General features: G+C 37.0%; 1 protein-coding gene across 1 annotated transcript in view; it reads left to right on the forward strand.

Moving 5' to 3' along the window:
- The first annotated feature begins 440 nt into the window (after positions 1 to 440).
- The window catches only part of LOC113240612 (vacuolar protein sorting-associated protein 35), a 25,386-nt gene continuing 2,432 nt past the window's right edge, over positions 441 to 23,394 (forward strand). Inside the window, exons 1-15 of the mRNA XM_026477948.1 lie at positions 441 to 515; positions 673 to 753; positions 1,860 to 1,980; positions 3,459 to 3,652; positions 5,015 to 5,143; positions 9,022 to 9,107; positions 9,252 to 9,444; positions 10,506 to 10,634; positions 11,683 to 11,936; positions 12,500 to 12,719; positions 13,326 to 13,438; positions 13,895 to 14,063; positions 14,533 to 14,630; positions 15,630 to 15,808; positions 20,975 to 21,108. Coding sequence (XP_026333733.1) covers positions 679 to 753; positions 1,860 to 1,980; positions 3,459 to 3,652; positions 5,015 to 5,143; positions 9,022 to 9,107; positions 9,252 to 9,444; positions 10,506 to 10,634; positions 11,683 to 11,936; positions 12,500 to 12,719; positions 13,326 to 13,438; positions 13,895 to 14,063; positions 14,533 to 14,630; positions 15,630 to 15,808; positions 20,975 to 21,108 — 2,094 coding nt within the window. The 5' untranslated portion in view covers positions 441 to 515; positions 673 to 678. The remainder of the gene's footprint in view (positions 516 to 672; positions 754 to 1,859; positions 1,981 to 3,458; positions 3,653 to 5,014; positions 5,144 to 9,021; positions 9,108 to 9,251; positions 9,445 to 10,505; positions 10,635 to 11,682; positions 11,937 to 12,499; positions 12,720 to 13,325; positions 13,439 to 13,894; positions 14,064 to 14,532; positions 14,631 to 15,629; positions 15,809 to 20,974; positions 21,109 to 23,394) is intronic.

The raw sequence follows: 23,394 nt of genomic DNA on the forward strand, positions 1-23,394 counted from the left end.
GAAATTATGGCTGTCCGTGTAAATTATATATATTTTTCATACATTTAACCAAAAATTTAAAATTATAATGATTTCTCAATAAACTTCCAACAACCACACCATCATCACCTCTTGTTGGCTGCATCGATTTCGTCCAGTAACTTCAACATTTGATAGATGTCAACGTCTAACGTGAAAAAAAAAGAGATAAATATTGGAAAAATATCCGGAAAAATACTTACTCTCCTGAAAAATATGATTTTTTCGAAATGGAAATCGTTCTATGACCCAACATTACAGTGATATTTTTATACAGAGTAGGTATGCCGTATACGTTTATCGTTCATAGAAACCGGGTGTCACTGTCAAATGCATTAAGCTTTAATATAATATCTATCTGTCAAGCACCGTCAAGCTGTCATGTTGACAAAAAAAAAATCGTGGATGTAATCAAAAACACCCACTCGAGATTTTTCCACAATTATCCTTTTAAATATCGTTATCAGCACTTTCTGTTTGTTTACCAGACACCGCAGGTTAGTAGATTACAAATGAACCAAAATGGAAACGTGGAACCATCCTTTTATATACATTTGGTCCAACGTTAGTTCCTTTAATGTTTATGACAACTTTTCGGGTGTTATGTCGTGATAATTTGGTGCAATTTTTTAAAATTGGTGTTTTTATGTCCAGGCACAGATGACTAACCAAGCGTCTCCCGTTGAGGAGCAGGTTAAGCTCCTAGATGAGGCACTCAATGTTGTCAAAGTCCAGGTAATTAATAATTAATTTTTTGTTATTGTTGTTATGTTGGCCCACAAAACAGGAAATCCTGAATTTTTAGTACAATAAACAAACCTAGTATTGATGAATATTTTTAATACAAATTAGTAGTATGCATGTTTTTGAAATACTATTTTAAAGTATAAATCTATAAAAGACAATTTGTGGAGTAAGAACTTCCAGCCCCTTCCAACAGGCAGTATTACAAAATTTATTTATATGTATGTACATTGTAGGTACTGCACTTTAGTGTCCTTATATTAAATGTGGCCATTTTGACTGGTTTAAAGTGCCTTATTCACTGTTATTGTCACCCATACTTTCATTTCTGCCGCCAAGGCGTAATGTCAGCATTACTGTTTTCTGGTTTTGAAGAATAAGGGTGCTGGTGAAATTATAGGCACATGAGACTTGTCAACTTATGTCTCAGGGTGACGGACACAGTGGCAGTGCCCCTCAGAACTTTGCGATTTAAAGCTTTGAGTGGCACTGCAACTGTTACGGACAGGTGTCTAGCTTACCATCAGGCACACGAGTTGTCCGTCCCGTCGATCGTATTATTTAAAAAACTTTCAATGATAGTAAACTAATTTCAATTCAATTCAAGCTGGTATGATCAGTAACCGGGTCAACCATTGTACTGAGTCTCTCATTGACAGGGTCAAACATACTTTGGCAAGTCTACTGGTTCTATTTACGAGGTAAAACCTAACATGAAAATGTCTTAACGCAGATGTGAAACAATGATTGTCTTCACAAAGCAAGCTTTAATAAGAAATAGATTTAAAAAAGTTGTCTGTTGAGTACAGAACCGGCTTGCAAGTGTTCTCAGAAACTTGTTGTGATGTTTTAATATGTAGTTTCAGGTTTTACAATACAGCAAAAAAATATAAATGTTTTATTACGTTCTTTGGGTTAGTTTCGAGGTCCCGGGTTCGATTCCTGGACTAGGATTTATTTCTCTTGTGTGAGTTTGGGTGTAATTTGTGGTGTTCTATGTGTATAGGGATTCCCTAGTGTGAGGCTATGAGTGTGTTCTTTTGTGAGCCATTAAATCCGATAAAATAATTTAATTTTGTATGAATCTTTTATTTCAGGCATTCCAAATGAAAAGGTGTCTGGATAAGTCTAAACTTATGGATGCTCTCAAACATGCATCAACCATGCTTGGGGAGTTACGGACTTCACTGCTGTCACCCAAGTGCTATTATGAACTTTGTATCCTTTTCAAGTGACAGCCATTTTGGGGAATGCTTGACTCTTAATCCTTAAAGCCGAAACTGTTAACTCATAATTCAGGCCTTTCATATCTCAGTACCTCCGATAAACACTACACCAAAAATAAAGAAACAAAAAACAAAATTTTGAAAAAGAAAAGAAAATAAAAACAGAACAGATCCAAAGATTAAGCGGGCGTAGTTTTCATTGGAGATATCGATCTAACCTTTCTAGTGAAAATGTTTAGCCTTCCTTATGTTTAAATTTCTGAATCACTAAATATTTTTCGAAAGCATTTGATATTTCTTCTTCTGTTTATTTATCGTTGGTGCCTTTGTAGGACAAAGTAGTGTGCGCGTATTACGACAGTATATTTGCAACTGCGCTTCTAAAGCGTGAAACACTCGGAGAACGGGTGCGGGTCGGGTGCGTGTCGGGTCGGGTGCACGGTGGGTGTAATTCCGTGTATTTATATGGACGATAGTACAACACGAACGGGCGCGGGACCCGTCCCGGTTTAAGCGTGAAACACACTGACTGCGGGTCTGGTTCAGGCGCGTTTCGGGTCGGGAGCACGGCGTGTTTAATTCCTGACCCGACACGCACCCGACCCGCGCCCGACCTGCACCCGACCCGCACCCGACCTGCACCCGACGCGCACCCATTCTCTGTGTATTTAATGTTTAAATATTGTATAAAAATTAGTAGGCGCCACTGCAAGGCTCTAAAATAAACGTCTAATTTGAAGGCGCCATTAGGATTTCACTAGTACAAAGTTTTCCGCTTAGTAATTTTAAGGGTTCCAGTAATCCTTATAATAGGTTTTGCTATTCAACAATTATTGTGGGGTGCTATGTTGAAATGAAAGTACAAGTTACTGAATGTCTTTCTGATTTTCGTGTTGTAGTCTTTTTTAGTCATGTGCAGTATCTAATTTAAAAAATTTAGCTAAAGTTCTTCTTTTAGTTGAGGAAAACATCTTGATAACAATTGTGTTAGATAACACAATCACCAGGTACAAGAGAATTGACTTTATTATCATTTATGTTAGTAATTATCATATTATCCCTCAACATCATATAATATACTAGCAGTTGCCCGCGAGTTCGTCTGCGTAAAATTTTTACTTGTGTTATATACCGGTATTTCCCGTTGGCCAGATTGATGGTCTGGCTAATGGGATTACTACTAAAACACAACGCGCAAACGGCGGTGGGCGTGCGTGCGTGCGTGCGTGCGTGCGTGCGTGCGTTCGGGTTTTTTTTTATTAAATATATTAAATTATTTAGTGTTTTCTCAATTCCATCATTTTTGAGTTAGGACAGTATTTGTTTCATGCTTGATCTATAGATTGTAATATTGTGACACTTAGAATTGTGACATTTATAATATGAAATAAATAATTATATTCTATTTATTTATTTCTCAGGTTGGTTTAATGTGATCTTTCCGTAAATGTACTTAACTCCAAAATTCAGATATGGCAATAACAGACGAACTGCGCCACCTAGAGCTGTATCTCCTGGAAGAGTTTCAAAAAGGTCGCAAAGTAGCTGACTTGTATGAGTTAGTACAGTACGCTGGCAACATCGTACCGAGACTGTACCTGCTCATTACTGTAGGACTGGTCTATATTAAGACCAATTCCAATTTGAGACGTGATTTGTTGAAGGTACTAACTACTTTGTATTTATTATTAAACGACTTTTTTAAAAACAAGTCCAATTGGACTGTAATTTCTTGTGTGTATGTTACGCGATCATTTAGTCTGCTAAAGAATCTCCGTGGCCGAATGGTTACCATGCATGCTAGTCTGCCATGCAGAGGTCTCGGGTTAGATTCCTGGGCCGGCAGAAAAATTTGTATGGCCTACATTTATGTACAAGTGACGGGACGAACAAGTCGTGCGCCTGATGATAAGCGACACGCCTATCCATCATAACACGCCTACCCATGGCACTGCCACTGTGCCCGTCACCCTGAGTCATAAATTGACAAGTCCCATATGCCTGTAATTTCACCAGCACTCTTACCCTTCGAAACCGGAACGCAGTAATGTGAGCATTACTGCTTGGCGGCAGAATAGGTAAGTTGGCAGTACTTCCCTGGACTTGTCCAATGTGCCTGTAATTTCACCAGCACACTTAGCTTTCGAAACCAGAACGCAGTAAGGGCGCGTTCAAATTAGCCGCTGTCAGACGCGCTGCAGCCGCGCGACTGTCGCGCTGCTGAAGTGCGACCAAATTTTTAGTGATGTTTTATCTTTCGACTCAGTTACACGATGGATTCTGACGAAGAAACGTTACCTTTACTTATTTTGTTAAAACTGAAGAAAAAAAATTAAAAAGAATACCGTTACGTATTAGAATCGGTTCGTTACCTTTATTTTGTCAAAATAATGAAAATGAATACTACAAGGTTCGGCAATATAGTTAGAGTTCTTGGGACACACACTTCATGTACAAGTATTAAAAATGACTCATCTGCTGTTATTTTCATTTGTAGTTTTAGTTTCAAATTTTAGACATAAATTTTCCCATGCTTTTTTTCCAGTCGATTAGAATAGCTGGCGGAACTGATGTCCCATATTGCAGGCTGTTGTTTTGCATTCTCTATAAATTCTTCAACTCGTCACTTCCACAAACTTCTATTTTCATCCATCGTAGTTAATTGGAAAAATTAACTTGTACCTCACTAACCGTGACTGCGACCGAGCGTGACTGTAGCGAGGCCGCCGCGCGGTTGCAGCGCTTCTAGAAATTGTATGAAAAGTGACAATCGCGCGGCCGACGCGCGGCTACAGCGCTGTTGCAGCGCGGCTGAAAACGACGAATTGGAATGCGCCCTAATACTCACATCACTGCTTCGCGGCAGAAATAGATAATGTGGCAATACTTTCTTGCATGAACTCTATCACAAGGATATAGTAGCAGTAGACTGCTACTATATTTTATGAAAATTAGTAGCCGAGCTACAAGCATCTTATTTGAAGGCATCCTTAATTCTTAGAATTTTATAACTTGTACTATTTTAGGACCTAGTGGAGATGTGTCGCGGTGTACAACACCCCTTAAGAGGGCTCTTCCTGAGGAACTACCTTCTGCAGTGCACCAGGAACGTGCTGCCTGACGTCGCCGAAGCCGAGAATGAAAGTGAAGGCACTGTGAGTGTTAAAAGCTATATTAGCTAACCTTAGCAGAGTACAAAAAAACCCGACCTGAAAAATTCGTAGAATTACATCTATATGCCAAGTTTTATTGGAATCGGTTACTGGAAAGTGCGCGAATCCGGAATCATCCCCTAGTCTGTCCTACAAATTTAGCCGGAGTTATCGCGTAACATAAATACGAAAAAAATGCAGTCGGATTCTTGTCGGAGTCGGAGAACTTCTTTCTTTTTTGAAGTCGGTTGAAAAGAAGGCTCGGTCCACATTTTTTTTTCTATTTTCTTTATTAACACTGCCATCTGATACCGATACTTTTGTACTCGAATGCTTTCATCCGATACTTTTCAGGTATTAGTACTTTTTGACAAGTCTGCCGTCAAATATCCGTTTTAACCACCATAAGATAGAGCTCAAAATTCTATATTTCAAAACAGGCAAAGTTGCTTAACGTATTGGATATATCGGAACTTACCCTAATGATGATTGGCTATCATATGTTTAAATAATTTCAATATTGTAAAACTGGGTTATGGTTTTTTTACAATATCTTAAAAATGATTTTGTCAGATATTTAGTTAACGTACGGCAGAAGCAACGTATCGTTTCGAATAATTCCTACTTAGGATACCTCGTATACGCAAGCCACCTAGCGATTTTTTAAATGGGAACCTTTATCACAAATTAATTGGCTGTATATTGTATGCCACCACTTGCCTCTTTAGAAGAAGTTTGTCCCTTCTTCAGAACGTTTATTCTCAAAAGCAGACAATACGTATCAAAAACGAACAGATCGTCGCCAAATAGATTTTTGTTTTTAAGTGATTGTACAGAGAAGGAGTGAAACTGGAACATTCAGTAACACAAGATATGTGAAATGACAATTGATTGAATTAATCAAATTCTTTTACTATTTGTTTCAATTAAAAATCGTAAATTAATAAAAAAAGACAAATTTTGTGTGTTATGTGTTTTATTCTGCCTTTATGTAGGGAAAATCTGCAGGACAAAAGTATCGATACCTCAAGCTATCGATACTTCAAGGTATCGATACTTTTATGAGTACGATAATTTTTATGCGATGCAACTCATGAGTACAGTATATACTATATACTGTGTCCCTAAACGGGGCAATTGTATTATGTTTTCTATTATTGTACTTATTATTGGAGAACCAAATAAATAAAGATGTCTAAAAGGTACCACAGTTTTTACTGGGCTACGAAGAAAGTCGTAGCCGTGCTAGACAAAAAGGTTGTACAGTGTGACCACAAACGACCCATTATCATAAAATATCAAAATCAATTGAAAGCTTATGTACAATCAAAAGTAACACTTCGATAGCGCGTTTTAAAAACGATCAATGCCATCTAGTTGTGAAGGAAAGAATGTTTTTATTATATTTTATGTGGGTGTTTATAAAAAACTTTGTTGAAATGGTCGTAACGATATAGAGATTACTTGTCATTCTATAGGATTAGTGTCAGGAGCTAGTGTATTCAAAATTCATAAATAATCTTTTGTTCTAGACGTAAGCAAATTACAATATTCAAATCGTGTCGCATTGACTAAACTCTGTTACTCAATCTTAAGGCACAGTTCGTTAACACGAACGAGTGTTCTTTGTGAATAGACATTTTATAAAAGTTCAAAAATATAGGTTGTCTAAAGTTAATTTTTTATTTAATATATATAATAACTATATATGTATATACATATATACACCGATGTGCAAGCCACTCACCCGCCGAGGCCGTCATAAATGTCTAAATTATTTCAATACTCAAGTATCTATAGAAACACAATTTCAGTATTATTTTTTGAGATAATAATTTGTAGCAAATATTTAATACAAACAAATTGTAAGTATGTACTACTCACTCAAATTCCAATGAATAATACGCATATTCAAATATAATCGGTTCCGAGAAGACCCGGGATTGGTAGAAGGGAATGTTCTCAGGATATTAAAAAATCTCGCACGACATCTTGTGAGAGACTTCTGAATATCCTTCTCACCGCAGCCTTCTGTGTGTTCGATCTTTGTGCTCATAACAAAACTAGTGGAGATGTTTTACAAAAAATCTTAATTATTATTGTTATTAAAATTAAATAATTCGCGACAAAATGAATTGAATCATGACAATAAGTTAAGTAAATAAATATTGGCTGGCTCTCATGACGATAATATAATGAAGTTTCAATCTGCCTTATACAACTCCATTAATGCATTTAATAACACTAATGTTATAATAAGTAAAAACAAATATATTAATAAATTTAAATTAAATGAACTAATTGAGATAATAAGTTGTATGGAGAATTTTCACTACTCGAAATTAAGTTTTTACAGAAATAATCAATTGGACAGATCAAATTCGTGTAGATGGCTTATATTAGATATTTTTTCATTAGAGCACACTATTAAACAATTCACTTAGAATAAAAATTGTAGAAAAAAAGTAGAGACCGTATCAACACAAACTGATATTTTTTTTCGAGACTAATAGAGTGGACCATGTCAATGAAAATAAAATTACACGGTTTTATTAAAGGTACATATATACTACCAAAACACTAGAGGGCTTAGGAGCACATTATCAATGTTGTATGAAAATATATATACATCTCCCGCGGATTTATGGGCAATAACTGAGAGCGGTCTAAATAAATCTGTCCACGACGGGGAAGTGGCCCCGCGCGGATACGGCGTGGTGCGTTGCGACCGCGCGGACGGGCGTTGTGTAGTATAAATCCCACCAAATAGTAGGGACTGTGATTACTTGCACCTATTTCACTTCAATTTCATTTTAATTGGTGATCTTAATATGTACTCCGCGAGTCTGGTACAATGTTATTATGAGTTTTTTGTTACTGTCTGCGAATTTCGTCAATAAATCACTAATTGTAGTAACCGCATCTTGGATGTAGTACTATCAAACTTACACACCTATCAGATGAATATACAGGCAGAATTAGACAACTTGGCATCCCCCGATCCGCATCATCCCCCACTAAGCATATATTGTTCTAAAATGAGAAACAAAAATGTACAGAATCGTGAGCCGCTTCCTTATGTTTTTAGTGTTGATAGAATTAATAATAATAAATATAATGTAAAATGGAACTTGTTAAATGCAATTTCCAAATGTTATACACATCATTAAGTACAATTGATTGGCGTTCTTTGTATGGAATCAATAATGTAAACGATACAGTGGACTTATTCTACTCAACTTTATAAAGGCAGCATCAGCTGATCACCTTATATAAAGTGTGCAGCTGCTGAGCTGCACACCTCAGCGTAGGTCTATAAAAAAGAGAACGCGCTCCTACCCGGAGTGGTATACCGCTGAAATTATTCAGGGTATAAAACAGAAAGCCAAATACTCGTATCATAAATTATCATAAACTGGAAGCAATCGGCCTTCTCGTGCCAAATACGCGCCTACGCTGTGACGTGGGACAGCAGACTCTAGCACTGCCGCCGTGCAGGACCAAAGTGCTGGAGTACGCGCCGCTCACTACTGCTTTACGTCTTTTAAATAAAATTTCTAAAGAAACGGATATTTTTTGTTGTTCGATGTCGAGATTCGCAGAAGTAGCCCTTGACACTATATATAAGAAATAGGTATAAGAACTTGAAATGTTTAAATTTTTTATTATTTGAATGAAATTTATTTAGTAATTTATTAATTTTAATAATGATGTGATTTGACATTATCGATTTGGATATATATCTGTAATGATAAATGTGTTTGGACAATGTAACGTAATGAATAAATAAAAAGTATTTTATTAGTAGTTATTTAAGTAGTTAAAGTTAAAGTAAAGTTAAAGTTAAAGTAAAGTAGTTATTTTATTCTTTGTAATTTTAGGTACGTGACGCGATAGACTTCGTGCTCATGAATTTCGCTGAAATGAACAAGTTATGGGTCAGGATGCAACACCAAGGACACTCCAGGTTAGTACTGAAGCAGAAATACCATAGGTACATAATATAGTTCAACAAATAGTTTCTCTAATAATTAGAAAACAAAACGTAATAGGTGCTTATTCTACGCAGACGATGTAGCGGGTAGTACCTTTATATATTTAAAAATTTCAGAGATAAAGAGCGCCGTGAACGCGAGCGTTCGGAACTACGCATTTTAGTTGGCACTAATTTAGTCCGATTGTCCCAACTTGAATCCGTCACAGTGGATGACTATGGGCGTTTAGTTCTACCTGGAATCTTGGAACAGGTGGTCAGCTGTCGGGACGCCATAGCACAGGAATACCTCATGGAGTGTATCATACAGGTACGTCCCGTTTACACTATGGATTACTGACTTTCTTCCCGGCCCTTACACCATCACGTGCCGGTAATCTAGAGGCTAAAGAGTAGCCATAGCTTCATTAAAGAAGTATTCCGTCTGGACGGGGAAACTAACTACTACCCCACGGTGTTTCTCATACCTTGGCAAGAAACCTGTAATTAGTGATAATCATTTAGTGAATAGCCACGAAAGCCTTAAAATCAATAATAGAAAAGGAGTAAAATAGTTTAAGGTACAAAATGTGTGAATTATGAGGTACCAAACAACGAAATGATAATTACTTCCACTTTGATCATTATGTGAAATTATTAGTGTATGTGGATTGTCTATGATTTGTCTCTTGCGCATACGTCACATGTGCGGGTGTGGAGGGGTGACTGTAATTTTTTTTTTTTTACTTACGGTTAATTCTTTACCCTAGTCCCCATTTATAGTGTCCACTCCTACAAGTAATAGCGTATTGGCATTTGGCACGCCTACGCACCACCACATGTCTCCGAGTTGACGGTCGAACACAGACTGACTCCTACCACCCGCACCATGCGACGTGTGCGATCGAGACAAATCTTAGACAATCCACATACACTACACACGGCATCACTCATTCCGCTGACAGAGCACCTACCTCCTGGGCATGATCTATCTTGGCACACTTGGAAGTCTTTAAATAGGTTGTGGAACCAAATTGACCGAAGCAGGGAGAGCATGCGCAGGTGGGGTTATAGCTCCATAATGTGGCATCTCTCCTCGGACAATGGCACATCTTTTGCCTTGCGTGTCTCTATACCTGCGCACGCGAGGACCTGTATAATGCCACTTATAATTCAGACTTCATTACTTCACAAAGTCTGCAGATATTGTGAAGTACGTTTAGAGTTTAAATCTGTGTAACCTGATCATAAATAATGAAATAAAAAGAATAATATATAAATAATGCTGTGTCGGCCGCTAAGTGCTGGTCCTCACAAATATAAACGTCAGAGTCGGCATGCTAAGAAGACATACTTTCGTTACATTGCTGAATTTCATATAAACTATTCCAGGTGTTCCCGGATGAGTTTCACCTGGCAAACCTTCAGCCGTTCCTTAAGTCCTGCGCTGAATTACAGCCTGGAGTTAACATTAAGAACATTATTATTGCCTTGATTGAAAGACTCGCCGCTTATAGCCAGGTATGTTTTAGCATAACCCATATTTTCTCACAGATGGCGCTACGGCAAAAAAGTCATTAAAAACAAGAAACCGTAGGTTCTCTAGTACCTTCCGTAGTTGGCATATAATGTGTTATATTATTTAATACATTATACTGGTAATACTTATACCATTAGTTCATTATGTTACCTAATCATTATATCTAATGTTTGTTATTCTGAAGGTTTATTATACACATTGAAATTATGCTTTTTGTTGTTATACCTCTTAGTAATTATGTTCAATGAGTGATTATATCCTTATAAATTATATAGTATAATAATAAGCTACGGAACGAACCAGCAGACTCAAGGAATTTTTGTATATCGACTGTGAACTAGCAACCGGTACAATCTAAATTTTGACAACTTTACATGATGAAGAAAAAATCATTTATATAGCATCTGGTTTATTAAATAAAAATACGTAGTGTACATACATACATGTGTAATAAAAATATCTAAAAACTACGAGAAACATTTATTTTCTTCATGCAGTTAAGTTGTCAAAATTGAGATAGTACCGATTGCCAGTTCACAGTCGATATGCTTGTTGCAGATTTTTGTTTTTGGGTTATTGAACGACTTATTTGCTGTAGCGCCATCTGTGAGAAATGTACGAAAGTTTTTGTTCACTCTGCCAGGTTCCTTTACAGCTACCAGTGGCTGACTAGAGATGTCGCTTTAATAATTATAATTCGAAGTTTACTGACCGTCACGATGCTGGACTACCACGCAAGAGGTCTCAGGTACGATTCCCGAGCCGGGAGAAAAAAAATTATGGCCTACATTTATTTCTCTCGTGAGTTTGGCCGTAATTTTTGGTTGTCTATGTGTGTGTCCATAGCATCGGCGATACCTGGTCACACTAATGTGGGGCTATGAGTGTGTACGTTATTACTTATTTCAATTTTACCTGGGTTTACTTTATAGATATGTAAACTATTAGAATATGATAGAACTGACATGTACATTCTACAAAAGTTCTTGAATAAATAAAGAAAAAAAAAATCTAATATCTTTTCGACAGAGAAACGAAGGCAACATCAACCTAAGCGTAACCACAGAAGACGGCAAAGAACAAGAGGTGCAACTTTTTGAAGTATTCTCCGACCAAGTGGCTGCAATAACTCAAAGCCGCACCGACATGCCGGCTGAGGACATGTTGAGTCTGCAACTCGCGCTGTTGAAGCTGGCACAGCGTTGCCACCCGGATAAGCTGTCTTATGTTGACCGGGTGCTGGCTCACACGGATAAGATTTGCCAGGATATTCATCAGAATAGGTATGTTACAACCTATATGTCATACCCTCCCCGCCCTTTCCTAATAAATATTTCTCAGGATTTAAGTTATGGTTCAAGATCGTTAAGTCCTGTTCTGGTCACTTGATCACCGTATTTACCTATATTCTGCCGCCAAACAGTAATGTCAGCATTACTGTGTTCTCGTTTTGAAGGGTAAGGCTCGTCGCCAACTGACAAGATGGCTCGGCAGTGGATCCTTCGCCATCCCTACAACATGCAAGCGCACACTGATGGCAATTATGCCGCGGCATCCTTAAATATGCCTAAGAGTAGCTTAGGTAAGCGACACGCATTTCCATAACAGTTGCAGTGCCACTCTAAGCTTTAAATCGTAAAGATCTGAGGGGCATTGAGATATAAGTTGACAAGTCTCATGTGCCTGTAATGTCGCCACCACCATTACCCTCAAAATCGAAACGCAGTAATGTGAACATTACTGCTTGTCTCTTGAAATAGGTATGTAAGGAGGCAAGTACTTCCCTCCTCGAACTCTTTCACAAGGAACTGCTGCTACTGAATAACACAACACGTTTTAATTTCAGTGGCAAAATTCATTTAGAACACAACACTCCAGTCTTCAAAGAACTGATGAAAATATTGAAACTACCTGCTGATAACTATAAGAACATCTTGACCCTTATCAAGCTTGAACATTACGCTCCTCTGATCAAACACCTGAATCACCCTGGCCGCATCATGATAGCTGTTCACTTGATCAATGACGTGCTTGAAAGTGATACTTTGATTTCTACACCTGAAGATGTAAGTTTTTATTGTCTATCTGACGAAATAAATTTACATATAATAAACGTACAAAATGAAACGAATACATATATTATTTTTAATATCAAATAGATTTAGTTCATACTTGGCACCAGCCATTATTATCAGCCAAATGGTATATTTGATACTAACCAAATCGCATATTCGATACAAACCAAATGATATATTGGACACTAGTCAAATGGCGTATTTGATACAAACTAGATGGTATATTTGTAAGTAGTCGAATGGCATATTTCATTCAAACCAAATGGTATATTGAAGACTAGCCAAATGGCATATTTCATTCAAACCAAATGGTGTATTGGACACTAGCCAAATGGCGTATTTGATACAAATCAAATGGTATATTTGTAACTAGTCGAATGACATATTTGGCTGGGTCACATGCGTTATTATTTAAAACCTATTTTGTCAGTTAACGTTACACGTTACGTACATAAACGTTATTTTTCGAATTGAATTTCGTTATCACATAACATTTTTTTTACGATTCTGAACGCTGCTGCTATCATCCCTGGACTCATAATTAATCACAGTGGACCATGTTAAAAGGGTGAGCTTAACTAAATATTATAATTACAGGTCGAATCAGTTTTATCAATGCTGGATGTACTAGTCAAAGACCAACCTGATCAAGCGACCACGGAACCTGAAGACGTCGAAGACTTTATGGAGGAGCAGGGATTGTTGGCAAGGTACGTCTTTGAATAATAATACAATTTTCCGGAATAAAATAGTTATGCAGAGTACAATTAAACGGATCCTGGTAAGCTATAACGTGCCAACCTACTTGACCATTGTTTTTTTTACAAAAATGACACCTAATTGTATAATGTATGTACATTGTGTAGTTTCGTACAAGTCTTTTTAGAAAAAACTATCAAAAACAACGACAAAATCTTCATTCATCGTCATTTTTGCAAAACTATGGTCATGTTGTTTAACACGTCATTGCTTATCAGCATCCTAAATAGCCATTTTTATCTTGTAGTTAAACTAGATTGCCAAATTTTTTTTGTCTACAAGAAATTTTGTTTCCTCGTACTCAAATTTTGAATATGTGAAATTGCAATAAAGGCAAGCTTATTTTAAAATGTAAGATTACTTATTCAAATCATTATATTGTGAATTAGCCTAACTTTTCAATATAGATTAATCCATCACTTCAAGTCGGACTCTGCGGATCAACAATACCTGATTTTAAGCGCAGCTCGGAAAGCGTTACAAGGCGGAGGTGCAAGACGCATACAACATTCTTTCCCGCCTTTACTGTTCCACGCTTATCGACTTGCTTTTGTTTATAAGGATTTACAGAAAGAGGTCAGTTGTAAACATACACTAGTTGTTAGTTAAGATATCAATAGAATTCCATGTTTACTGATTCACTTCTGCTTACATAAATCTGCAGAAAGATGTTATTTGTAAACACACATTATTGGTTTAGTGGGTTGAAAGAGTAGCAGATTAAGGTACTAATTGTGTTCCACGTTTCTGGACTAGGTCATTTTACAAAGATTAGTAGAAAGATGTTAGACGTAAACATGACCAACAGTGGGCTAAACCGGTGGTTGGTTTAAGTTAGTGTTCTATGTTTATCGAATCGGTTTTGTATACAAATATTTGTGGAAAGAGGTTAGTTGTAAACATGTACCAATGGATCGTTATTTTGAAAAAAGCGGCTTGGAGATATCATAATTGAAAGGAATGCTACTCAATGCATGCTATACAGGCTATAATTTATTAAATGATATGCCAAATGTTTATTAAAACTATTATTATCTGTTCCCAGGATGACATGTGGGAGAAGAAATGTCAGAAAATATTCCAGTTCTGTCATCAAACAATCAGTATGCTGGTGAAAGCTGAGTTAGCTGAATTACCTCTAAGGTGAGATATTAACATTATGTTATTAAAAGTTTTACACTCAAATTACATACCCTTGGTATTATAAAGTCGCACGTCATATATGTCAAAAGTGCTTTTATCACGTGATATGTCATAACAATAATACGAAATCATCATTATCTCAGCACGTTAACACCCACTGCTAGGTATAGGCCTACGAAATACATTGTACAGTCATATACATGAGATGTATATGAGTCACAAACATGCCCAAATCGACCTTTTGGTTCTGAGAGCCATTTTACCTATTGGACAAAGAAATAATTAAAGCAATTTCAACTTTATTGTCTAAGCAATACAGTGGAATGTTGCTTGAAGATTTAAGAATGTTACCTGTTTGCGTACGATCGTGTCTTCTGTGATTACGCATTGTTCCACGTTTCGTTCCCATTTATCTATTCAGTTTAAATTATTTTCTTGTTTTAATATTTAATATTTAAATTAGAAATTATTGTTCTGTATGAACAAGACTTAGACATTCCTTACACCTCCAGAGATTAAAAACAAAAGAAAAATACAATATATAGTCATCGCTAAATAATATTTTATTTTTAATGTAACTCGAACCATGCTTTTAAAATTATTTTTGAAATTATATAACCTCCATGTACGGTTACGTGTGTAAAATAATGAACTTCGAATTGCTGCGTTGATATGTGCTAGTTCTAGTTTTATTTTGCTGCAGTAAGATGCTCTAGTTATGTCATTTTATCAGTATTTTAAGTTAGTTGGTTACCATCATCTTAACATTAACATTGAACTGCCTCCGTGGCCGAACGGTTACCATGCCGCACTGCCACGCAGAGGTCCTAGGTTCGTGAGTTCGTGATTTCTCTCGTGAGTTTGGGTGTAATTTGTGGTTGACTATGTGTGTGTCCATGGTACCCGCGACACAGGGTTTTCCTAGTGCGGGCCTATGTTGAGTGTGTGCGTTATTATGTGCTTCAACGGCTATTCAAAAGCAGTCCTTAAATCTTACAGACTCTACCTTCAAGGTGCTCTGGCCATCAGCGAGATAGGCTTCGCAAACCACGAGACCATCGCTTACGAATATTTATCTCAAGCATTCTCCCTGTATGAGGACGAGATTTCCGACAGCAAAGCCCAGTTGGCCGCCATTACTCTGATCATTGCTACTTTTGAACAGATAAATTGTTTTGGTAAGTGTTAGAATACTTTGAATGAATGAATGTAATATTCTTTATTGCACATTAAAATTACGATGATAACACAGAACAGTAATGTAAGTATCACAGAGTAAGCCAATGTACTACAGGCGTCCTTATTGCTAAGTACTAATTTCTTCCAGGCAACCTTAGGGTAGAAATTTGGGAGTTAAGAGAATATCTTGTAATGATAGCGTGTATTACTCATCAATAAAGTAAACATAAATACTAATAAATGACTATTTCTCAAAATAATTGTACGTAACGAAAAGCACGTTACGAAATACTTTATACATTGGCAAAATATAATTAATTTTATCACTATGGCATTAAGTAATAGTAGGCAATAAATCAATTAATATGGCAAAAAGCAAATAAAAATAATAAATACGTAGTATTGAAATATATATTTTTTCCTAAAACTAATGTTAACGTTTTAGAAAATGCAGTATGGTTCCTTACTTAAATCACAAAATTATGCTCTAATAATTAACGCAATTGGTACTTAAAAATCTAAAGGTAGATACTATCTTCATCGTTTATCAGCATGTATTCGATAGGGAGGTTGGATATCTGAAGTAATTCAGTTTGTTTTTGGAGGCATTTCTAAAAAAGAAAATTGTGGTTTGGGTCAATTGGTCGGTTATCGGTGGAAATCAAGCGTAACGAAAGAAAGGTAAATAGGTATGAGTCATTTTATTTTTGGCATATTACTTAAATTTTTACTATGAAACCACATATCAAATCACTTTCATACTGAAACTACATTCAATCAAGGTCTACAGACCAAAAACATGCACCTTATTAATGAGACATTTCGTATTTTATGAAGTGACAAATACTTGAAAGTGCATACTTTAAGCAAAGCCCGCTGACCACGCTCCAGTGCAATAACATGGGTTTTGCCGGCACCACCCCATGTAGTGATACAGTAGTTCAGTAGTGATTGGCAAAGGGCAAGATAAATCCTTTTGAGGTGGAAAGGGTCAGCGACGTGCCGAAGATGTTTGAATACTAAGATTAATTTACGAACTCGATTGGCGAGTAAACTACTGGTTACTGTCTAACACAACGCCTAGGTATTTAAATTTGTTTGCTTTCTCTAGATGAGGGCAAGAACAGGGGATGTTGGAACATTGGGGGAGTGGGCAGTGATAATATGCTTGGTAGGATCTGGAGGGTGATGATTAATTATTGAGGTTATACAGGCTGTATATTTGAAAGTGAGACATATTCGTACATGTCGTAGTAAATCATGTTACAAATTAACATAGACTAAAATAAAATTAGGATATGGAATAGAACAAAAAATAAATCAACAAATGTGTTTTGAAGTGTACATAGGACTAAACCGATTCCCTTTACGCTTGATTTCGAGTGCAATGGGAATACTAGCAAGCGAGCGCCGAGTGAGACAGCAACAATAACAATGATTTCACATTTACGTTGTAGCTTATGTTATTTTTTTTTACTTGAACTATCATCGAAATGTTTTACGTACTAAAAAAGATAAGTTTATGATTTAGTAACTAGTTATCATTTAATAAGAATTGAGGTTTTTGGCGTAGTTAAAAATGTGAAATCAAATTATTTACAATGATTGATTTTTTAGTTATTTACAGTTTATTTACACTTACGTGTTACGGAGCAAGTGTTCAAATTGTCCACCGTTTTCCACAATGCATAGTCTAGCACGACATAGTAAATTTTGTTTTAAATTGTTCAACACAAACACATTTTGTCTCACAGTATAAAATGCTGAGATAATCCTCGCACGCAACACTTCGACACTGTTCACCTCTTCCGCGTAAACTTCGATTTGGGAACATTTTAATAGCTTGCCTCACACTATCACCACTTACTGCGTAAAGTTGCACCATCTCAGTCAATTCGACGTTAGAATAAATATCCATTTTGCGGCGATCGGGCGAGCGGAAGTACAAATAATATACGTGTCTTCGTTAGATCAAGGTCGCGCGTGGACTGAGCAATTTCGCGTATGCGCCCGCGTCCCCACCCCCGACCTGTGCTTTGCTTTTCGCCGCTGCGTCGGAGCAATAATAGTAATGTGCATAGATTTCGATAACTAATGTTGTTCTCAAGTAGTAGTCGATAAAAAAAATTAAAAAAATATTTTTTGTAAAGTTTAAGTTCATTAGTTTATTATTTCTTTGGGTTCAGAATCAGGAATATAACGGACTCTATAAGTATGTCCCACTTTTAAATATACAGCCTGTATATTTTGTTTTTGAAATATTTAGAGTGAGGAGATTATATTTTAACCACTTTGAGACTATCCAACCCTATCTGTGCGGAGGTGAATACCCCATCCCAGGTATCTCCAGAAAAGTATAGACCGGTGTCATCGGCAAAAGCCGTTATTTGACCTCCAGGAATAAGCAAGTTGCACAGGTCGTTAACGTAGATCAGTAATAGGGTGGGTCCACTATGCTGCTTTGGGGAACTCCGTAGCAGATGGAGAGATCATCACTCGTGTAACGATCCATAACACGTTGGGTTCTGCCAGTGAGGTAACTTTGGAAAAGTGAAAGTTGAGTGCCGCGTATGCCAAGTGATTCTAATTTGGATAATAAAATAGGTATGATACAGTATCGAACGCTTTTTTTAGATCAAGGAAAATGGCCAAACTTTTCTTTCTATAATCAAGGTCTTGAACAATCATGTTAGTAAAATTAAGTACTGCTTGATCAGTGGATCTTCCCATCCGGAAACCGTATTGGTCATCGCTCAACAGGCCCTTACTTTCCAGATAGTTTGTTATTTGTTTGTTAAGCAATCTTTCGAGGATCTTAGATAGGGTAGCACTGAAATTGAGCGGTAGTTATTAACCTCTTTACGATCTCTTGATTTGTATATAGGGTGAACAAGACTTATTTTAAAGGATTTCGGGAACAAACCCGTGGACAGCGACATGTTGCATATGTGAGTTAACGAAGGAGCTATTAGATTACTGCGGGCTTTAATAAGTTTCGTGGAAATACCGTCCCAGCCCACTGCACAGTCACTTTTTAGCGTCATGATTTCTCTATGGACTTCTTGTTCGTCCATGGGTAGAACGACAAATGAGTGAGGGTTCGACGGGGCAGGTGAAGCTTGAAATGTTTGACAAATTTCCTGATCTTCCTCCATTGTTTTCCCGATAGTACCAAAAAAGGCATTAACATGGTTAACAGATTCAAAAGGTGTGGTTTCGGTAAGAAGGAGGTCACGGGCATCGCACTTAGCTATATCCGTTATTGCCAACTAGAGTTTTTTATTATCAGATCCAGCTTCATGGAGTTTAGATTTTTCATAAGATCTTTTGATTGACTTTCTGCCTGCGTGGCCGAACGGTTACCATGCCGGACTGCCACGCAGAGGTTCCAGGTTCGATTCCCGGGCCGGGAGAAATGTTTGTATGGCCTACATTTATTTCTCTCGTGAGTTTGGGTGTAATTTGTGGTTGTCTATGTATGTGTCCATGGCACCCGCGACACAGGATTTCCCTAGTGCTATGTTGAGTGTGTGCGTTATTATTATTATTATTATTATTATTATAACTTTAGCAAGTTATTACAGAAATTTCTATAGCGCTTATAGGTTGTTAATAGAGATAAATTATTAGGATTTCGTTTTAATTTCTTATGCATATTGTCTTGATTGAATGAAAACATAGTACTTTTTTCTACTGGTTCGGGGCACACCCCTTTGTTTGTAAATGTACTAATATTTTGAGAAATAGTCATATAGTAATAAGGTTACTTATATACTTTTGCACTTTTTCTATGATTTCAAGTGGCGAGATGAAGAAACTTTCCATAACAGTTGCAGTGCCATTCAAAGCTTTAAATGACAAAGATCTGACGGACACTGCCACTGTGCCCGTCACCGAGAGACATAAAGGTGACAAGTACCATGTGTCTGTAGTTTTACTAGCACCCTTACCCTTCAAAACCGGAACACAGTCATGCTCATATTACTGCTTGGTGGCAGAAACAGGTAAGGTGGCAGTACTGCCCTCATTGTCATAACAAACGTATTTACATTTTGTTAACTGTAAGGGTGCTGGTGAAATTACAGGCACATCGGACTTGTCAACTTATGTTTCAGGGTGACGAGCGCAGTGGCAGTGCTTCTTAAAACTTTGCGATTTAAAACTTATCATCAGGCGCACGACTTGTTCGTTCCGCCACTTGATATTATTATGTATATAAAAAAAAAAGAAAACCCTTTTACCCTTCAAAACTGGAACGCAGTTATGCTTACATTACTGCTTGGCCTCAGAAATAGGTAAGGTGGCAGTATTGTTGTGAAGAAAGTATTTTCTGGACATTTTTTTAAAATAAAAAATTAGGCGCATTTAAACTCCATCTCATAGAAAGGGACGAGTTCGACGATGGAGCATGCACACCTAAATAAGGCCTACTCATTCTCGCCTTGAAAAGGCCCAAGTTATGTTGTTCCGGGAATAAGTCGGGAGGGGAATTCCACTCCATGGCGGTTTGCTATATAAATGTGGAACCGTAACGCTTAATTATTTCACTAGGAGCTCTATTAATACTGTACTTGTAACTAGATATACAGGGTGATAAAAAAACATTGACCACTTTAAACGAGCATACTGTATAATGGAAATAAAAAATACATGTTCGGTTTTTTTTTTTCAAATATTTAACAAATAAATAAGTTAGGACGTCTGAAAGTTTTCCGAAAAATTGTGAACAATATTGACACCCGACGATAAACAGACGCCGTTGCAACAACAACGGTGTGTGGCAGTGGGCGGAGTCAGCGCGCGAGTTTAGGTATTTGACAGAAAACAAAATACTAAACTAACGCGCGATGCGTTAGCGCAGGTCTCTCGTCGCGCGGCGCGACGTGCTGACGCCTAGGCGTCTAGACAGCTCGGTGCCTATCCCTCAATTTTATTTACTATTTTAAGTAAACCACGCGTTAGAAATTATTGGGAAATATTAACATCAAAAAATGGGGAACATTTTTTCGTTTTATTTCACTAATGTGTTATATTACTAGATGTTATGCGCAGGAAAACAACGGACAGTGATTTTTTATCACCCTGTATAGTACCCCGTACAGATGTACATGAAAGAATCCACAAGCAAATAAATGATATGATTCGGTATTTTATGAAAATTTTAGGTGCTGAAAACGCAGAACCCATGAGGACTCAATGTGCATTGGCAGCAAGCAAGTTGCTTAAGAAACCTGATCAGAGTCGAGCAGTTGCTTTGTGTGCTCACCTGTTTTGGAAAGGCAACAAGGATGGGAAACCGGTAAGTTGATATTCTTTTATTGTAGGAATAAATGCGCACATGATCTCCATCTCAACTGAACTGGGTTTCTTAGTTTAAGGAGACTGGTATCATAACTGTGGCATCACAGTACATTTACTCAAATATTTTGTATGCCCGTAAAAATATACATAATTTCATTAAGAAAGAAGATATCCATAAGATTAACCTTAGAACTAAGTCCAAACCCATGGTACCACGATTTTGTTTAACTAAGGTAAACGATTCTTTTATGGGGAACCTGTATACGTTTTTAAAATAAGATTCCAGAGAATATATTAAGATATCAGATTTTATGACAATTATATGGACGTCGGGTCCGCGCTAAAAAGTGTCCGAACTTATAGGGCGTTAAAATCGTATACAGAGCGTCATTCACGCTTTAGTCTTCGTTTGTTCGACAGACAGCGAAGCAAGCAAAATTAGACAGTACTGCGATGACATTACAATTTAAATTCAACGGTTTCGCTTTTTCATATTCCTTTACATGTCACTACATTTAAATAGGTTGACTTGGGACATTTTTTTTCGTGGTTTTTGTATTAGACCCGTCGTCCATTTATTTGTAAGTCAACGTTTCCTAAGTTAAAAACTTACATTAAGGCTCAACTCATACCGGCGCAGAGTCGAAGCGTCGCGTCGCGTCCTGTTTTTCAACTACACCGCCTGGCGACACGCGTCAACGCGCGACAACGCTCGCATTAGTGCGCCGGGATCACAGTGTGGTCGGCGTCTGACGCATTCCATATTTGCAAAACACAAATTTGTACCTTAATAAAGGGAAAATAGAGATGAATATGTTATGGGCGAGAAACATGACGCGCCGCGACGCTTCCACTCTGCGCCAGTGTGAGTTGAGCCTAAAAGTATTTTAATTGAAAAGTCGTATTACAAAATTGAAGAGTATGTTTTAGATAAAGAAGTATGGAAAGACAAGAGTCTAGATTCCACACAATTATGATTCAAAGTGTATTCCATAGCATTTAAGTTTATTTGAAAAGAGCAATCCCTGGAGTTTCTTGCTCGTTCTCAGGGAGGTCAGCGTAGTGAACGAGCAGTACTTTAGAAAGTATCTTAAAAATGACGTATTCAAGTGGAAAAATTTTACCTATGGAATTAATTATTATTTGACTTTGATACTTACATAATCCCTATTTACTCTCGCCTTGACAAACCCCGAGTTATAATGTTCAGAATTTAATTGAATTTATAGTGGATCCCCTGCCTAAGTCTAGTCTCACGACGATGATATTTCTAATCCAGCACCGTAGGCCAGACCATAACAACCTGTCAAAATTTTCTACTGAGATGTGTACTTCAAGTTATTTAAAGAGATTTCAAATTTGCAGTATGAATATTTAGACACATTTAGCGGAACAAAAATTGAGAATATGAAATAGAAACGATTATATTTAATTTAAAAAGAATACACATAAAGTAGCAATTACAATAACGTCTTTTGATATCGATTTAGTACAGCTTTACTTAAACCTTTGTTGATAAAATCTAAATTAATCAAAATGCATTTATCGTTGAACGAACTGAACAACACTGAATCGTCGCTATCCTGAACTCTGCTCGCGCGAGCTATTAATGGCAATTTTTGGTGGAAATAGGCCGGCGAGATTTCAATCCTCGTCTCGCCTCGCCGGTGGAAAAGCACTTTAAGTGTCATAGGAATGAAACTATTTTTCCGGATTTAAATCGCGTATATTTGTTTTTTCAAACAAACCGACGTTTCGGGCCCTTTACAGGTCCCATGGTCACGGTTGACTGAGGTGAGGTGTTTGAAAAAACAAATATACGCGATTTAAATCCGGAAAAATAGTTTCATTCCTATGTATAACAATCGCGAAAACCTAAGAACTCGACACTTTAAGTGTCGTTTCATTGTCCCTTCGCTATCAATGTGATGTCCATTTAAAGAATTTTATAAAAACCGAAATAAGTGAAAATCTGTAGGAGCTATGTCGGGCGAATACTGTGGATTAGCTAAAACATTGCAATTGCAAGCTAACTGCAATCGTTTTTACCGGTTACATGGTTTGGCATTATCAAGATGGAATGTGATAAGTTTTTGATTCACCAGTTCAAATGCGCGCCAAAAGTTTATTTTTAAAATGAATATAGACATCTAACATACTAAAAGATGAAAGTTATTTTTAACCGACTACAAAAAAGAGGTGATTCTCAATTCGTCTGTATTTTCTTTTTTTTTGGGTGTTTGTTACGCGATAACGACTTGTGTTTCTGCATAAAATTGCTTCT

This window comes from Hyposmocoma kahamanoa, unplaced genomic scaffold (genome assembly GCF_003589595.1).
Source record: "Hyposmocoma kahamanoa isolate Upper Pololo Valley unplaced genomic scaffold, ASM358959v1 159, whole genome shotgun sequence".
Lineage (NCBI taxonomy): Eukaryota > Metazoa > Arthropoda > Insecta > Lepidoptera > Cosmopterigidae > Hyposmocoma > Hyposmocoma kahamanoa.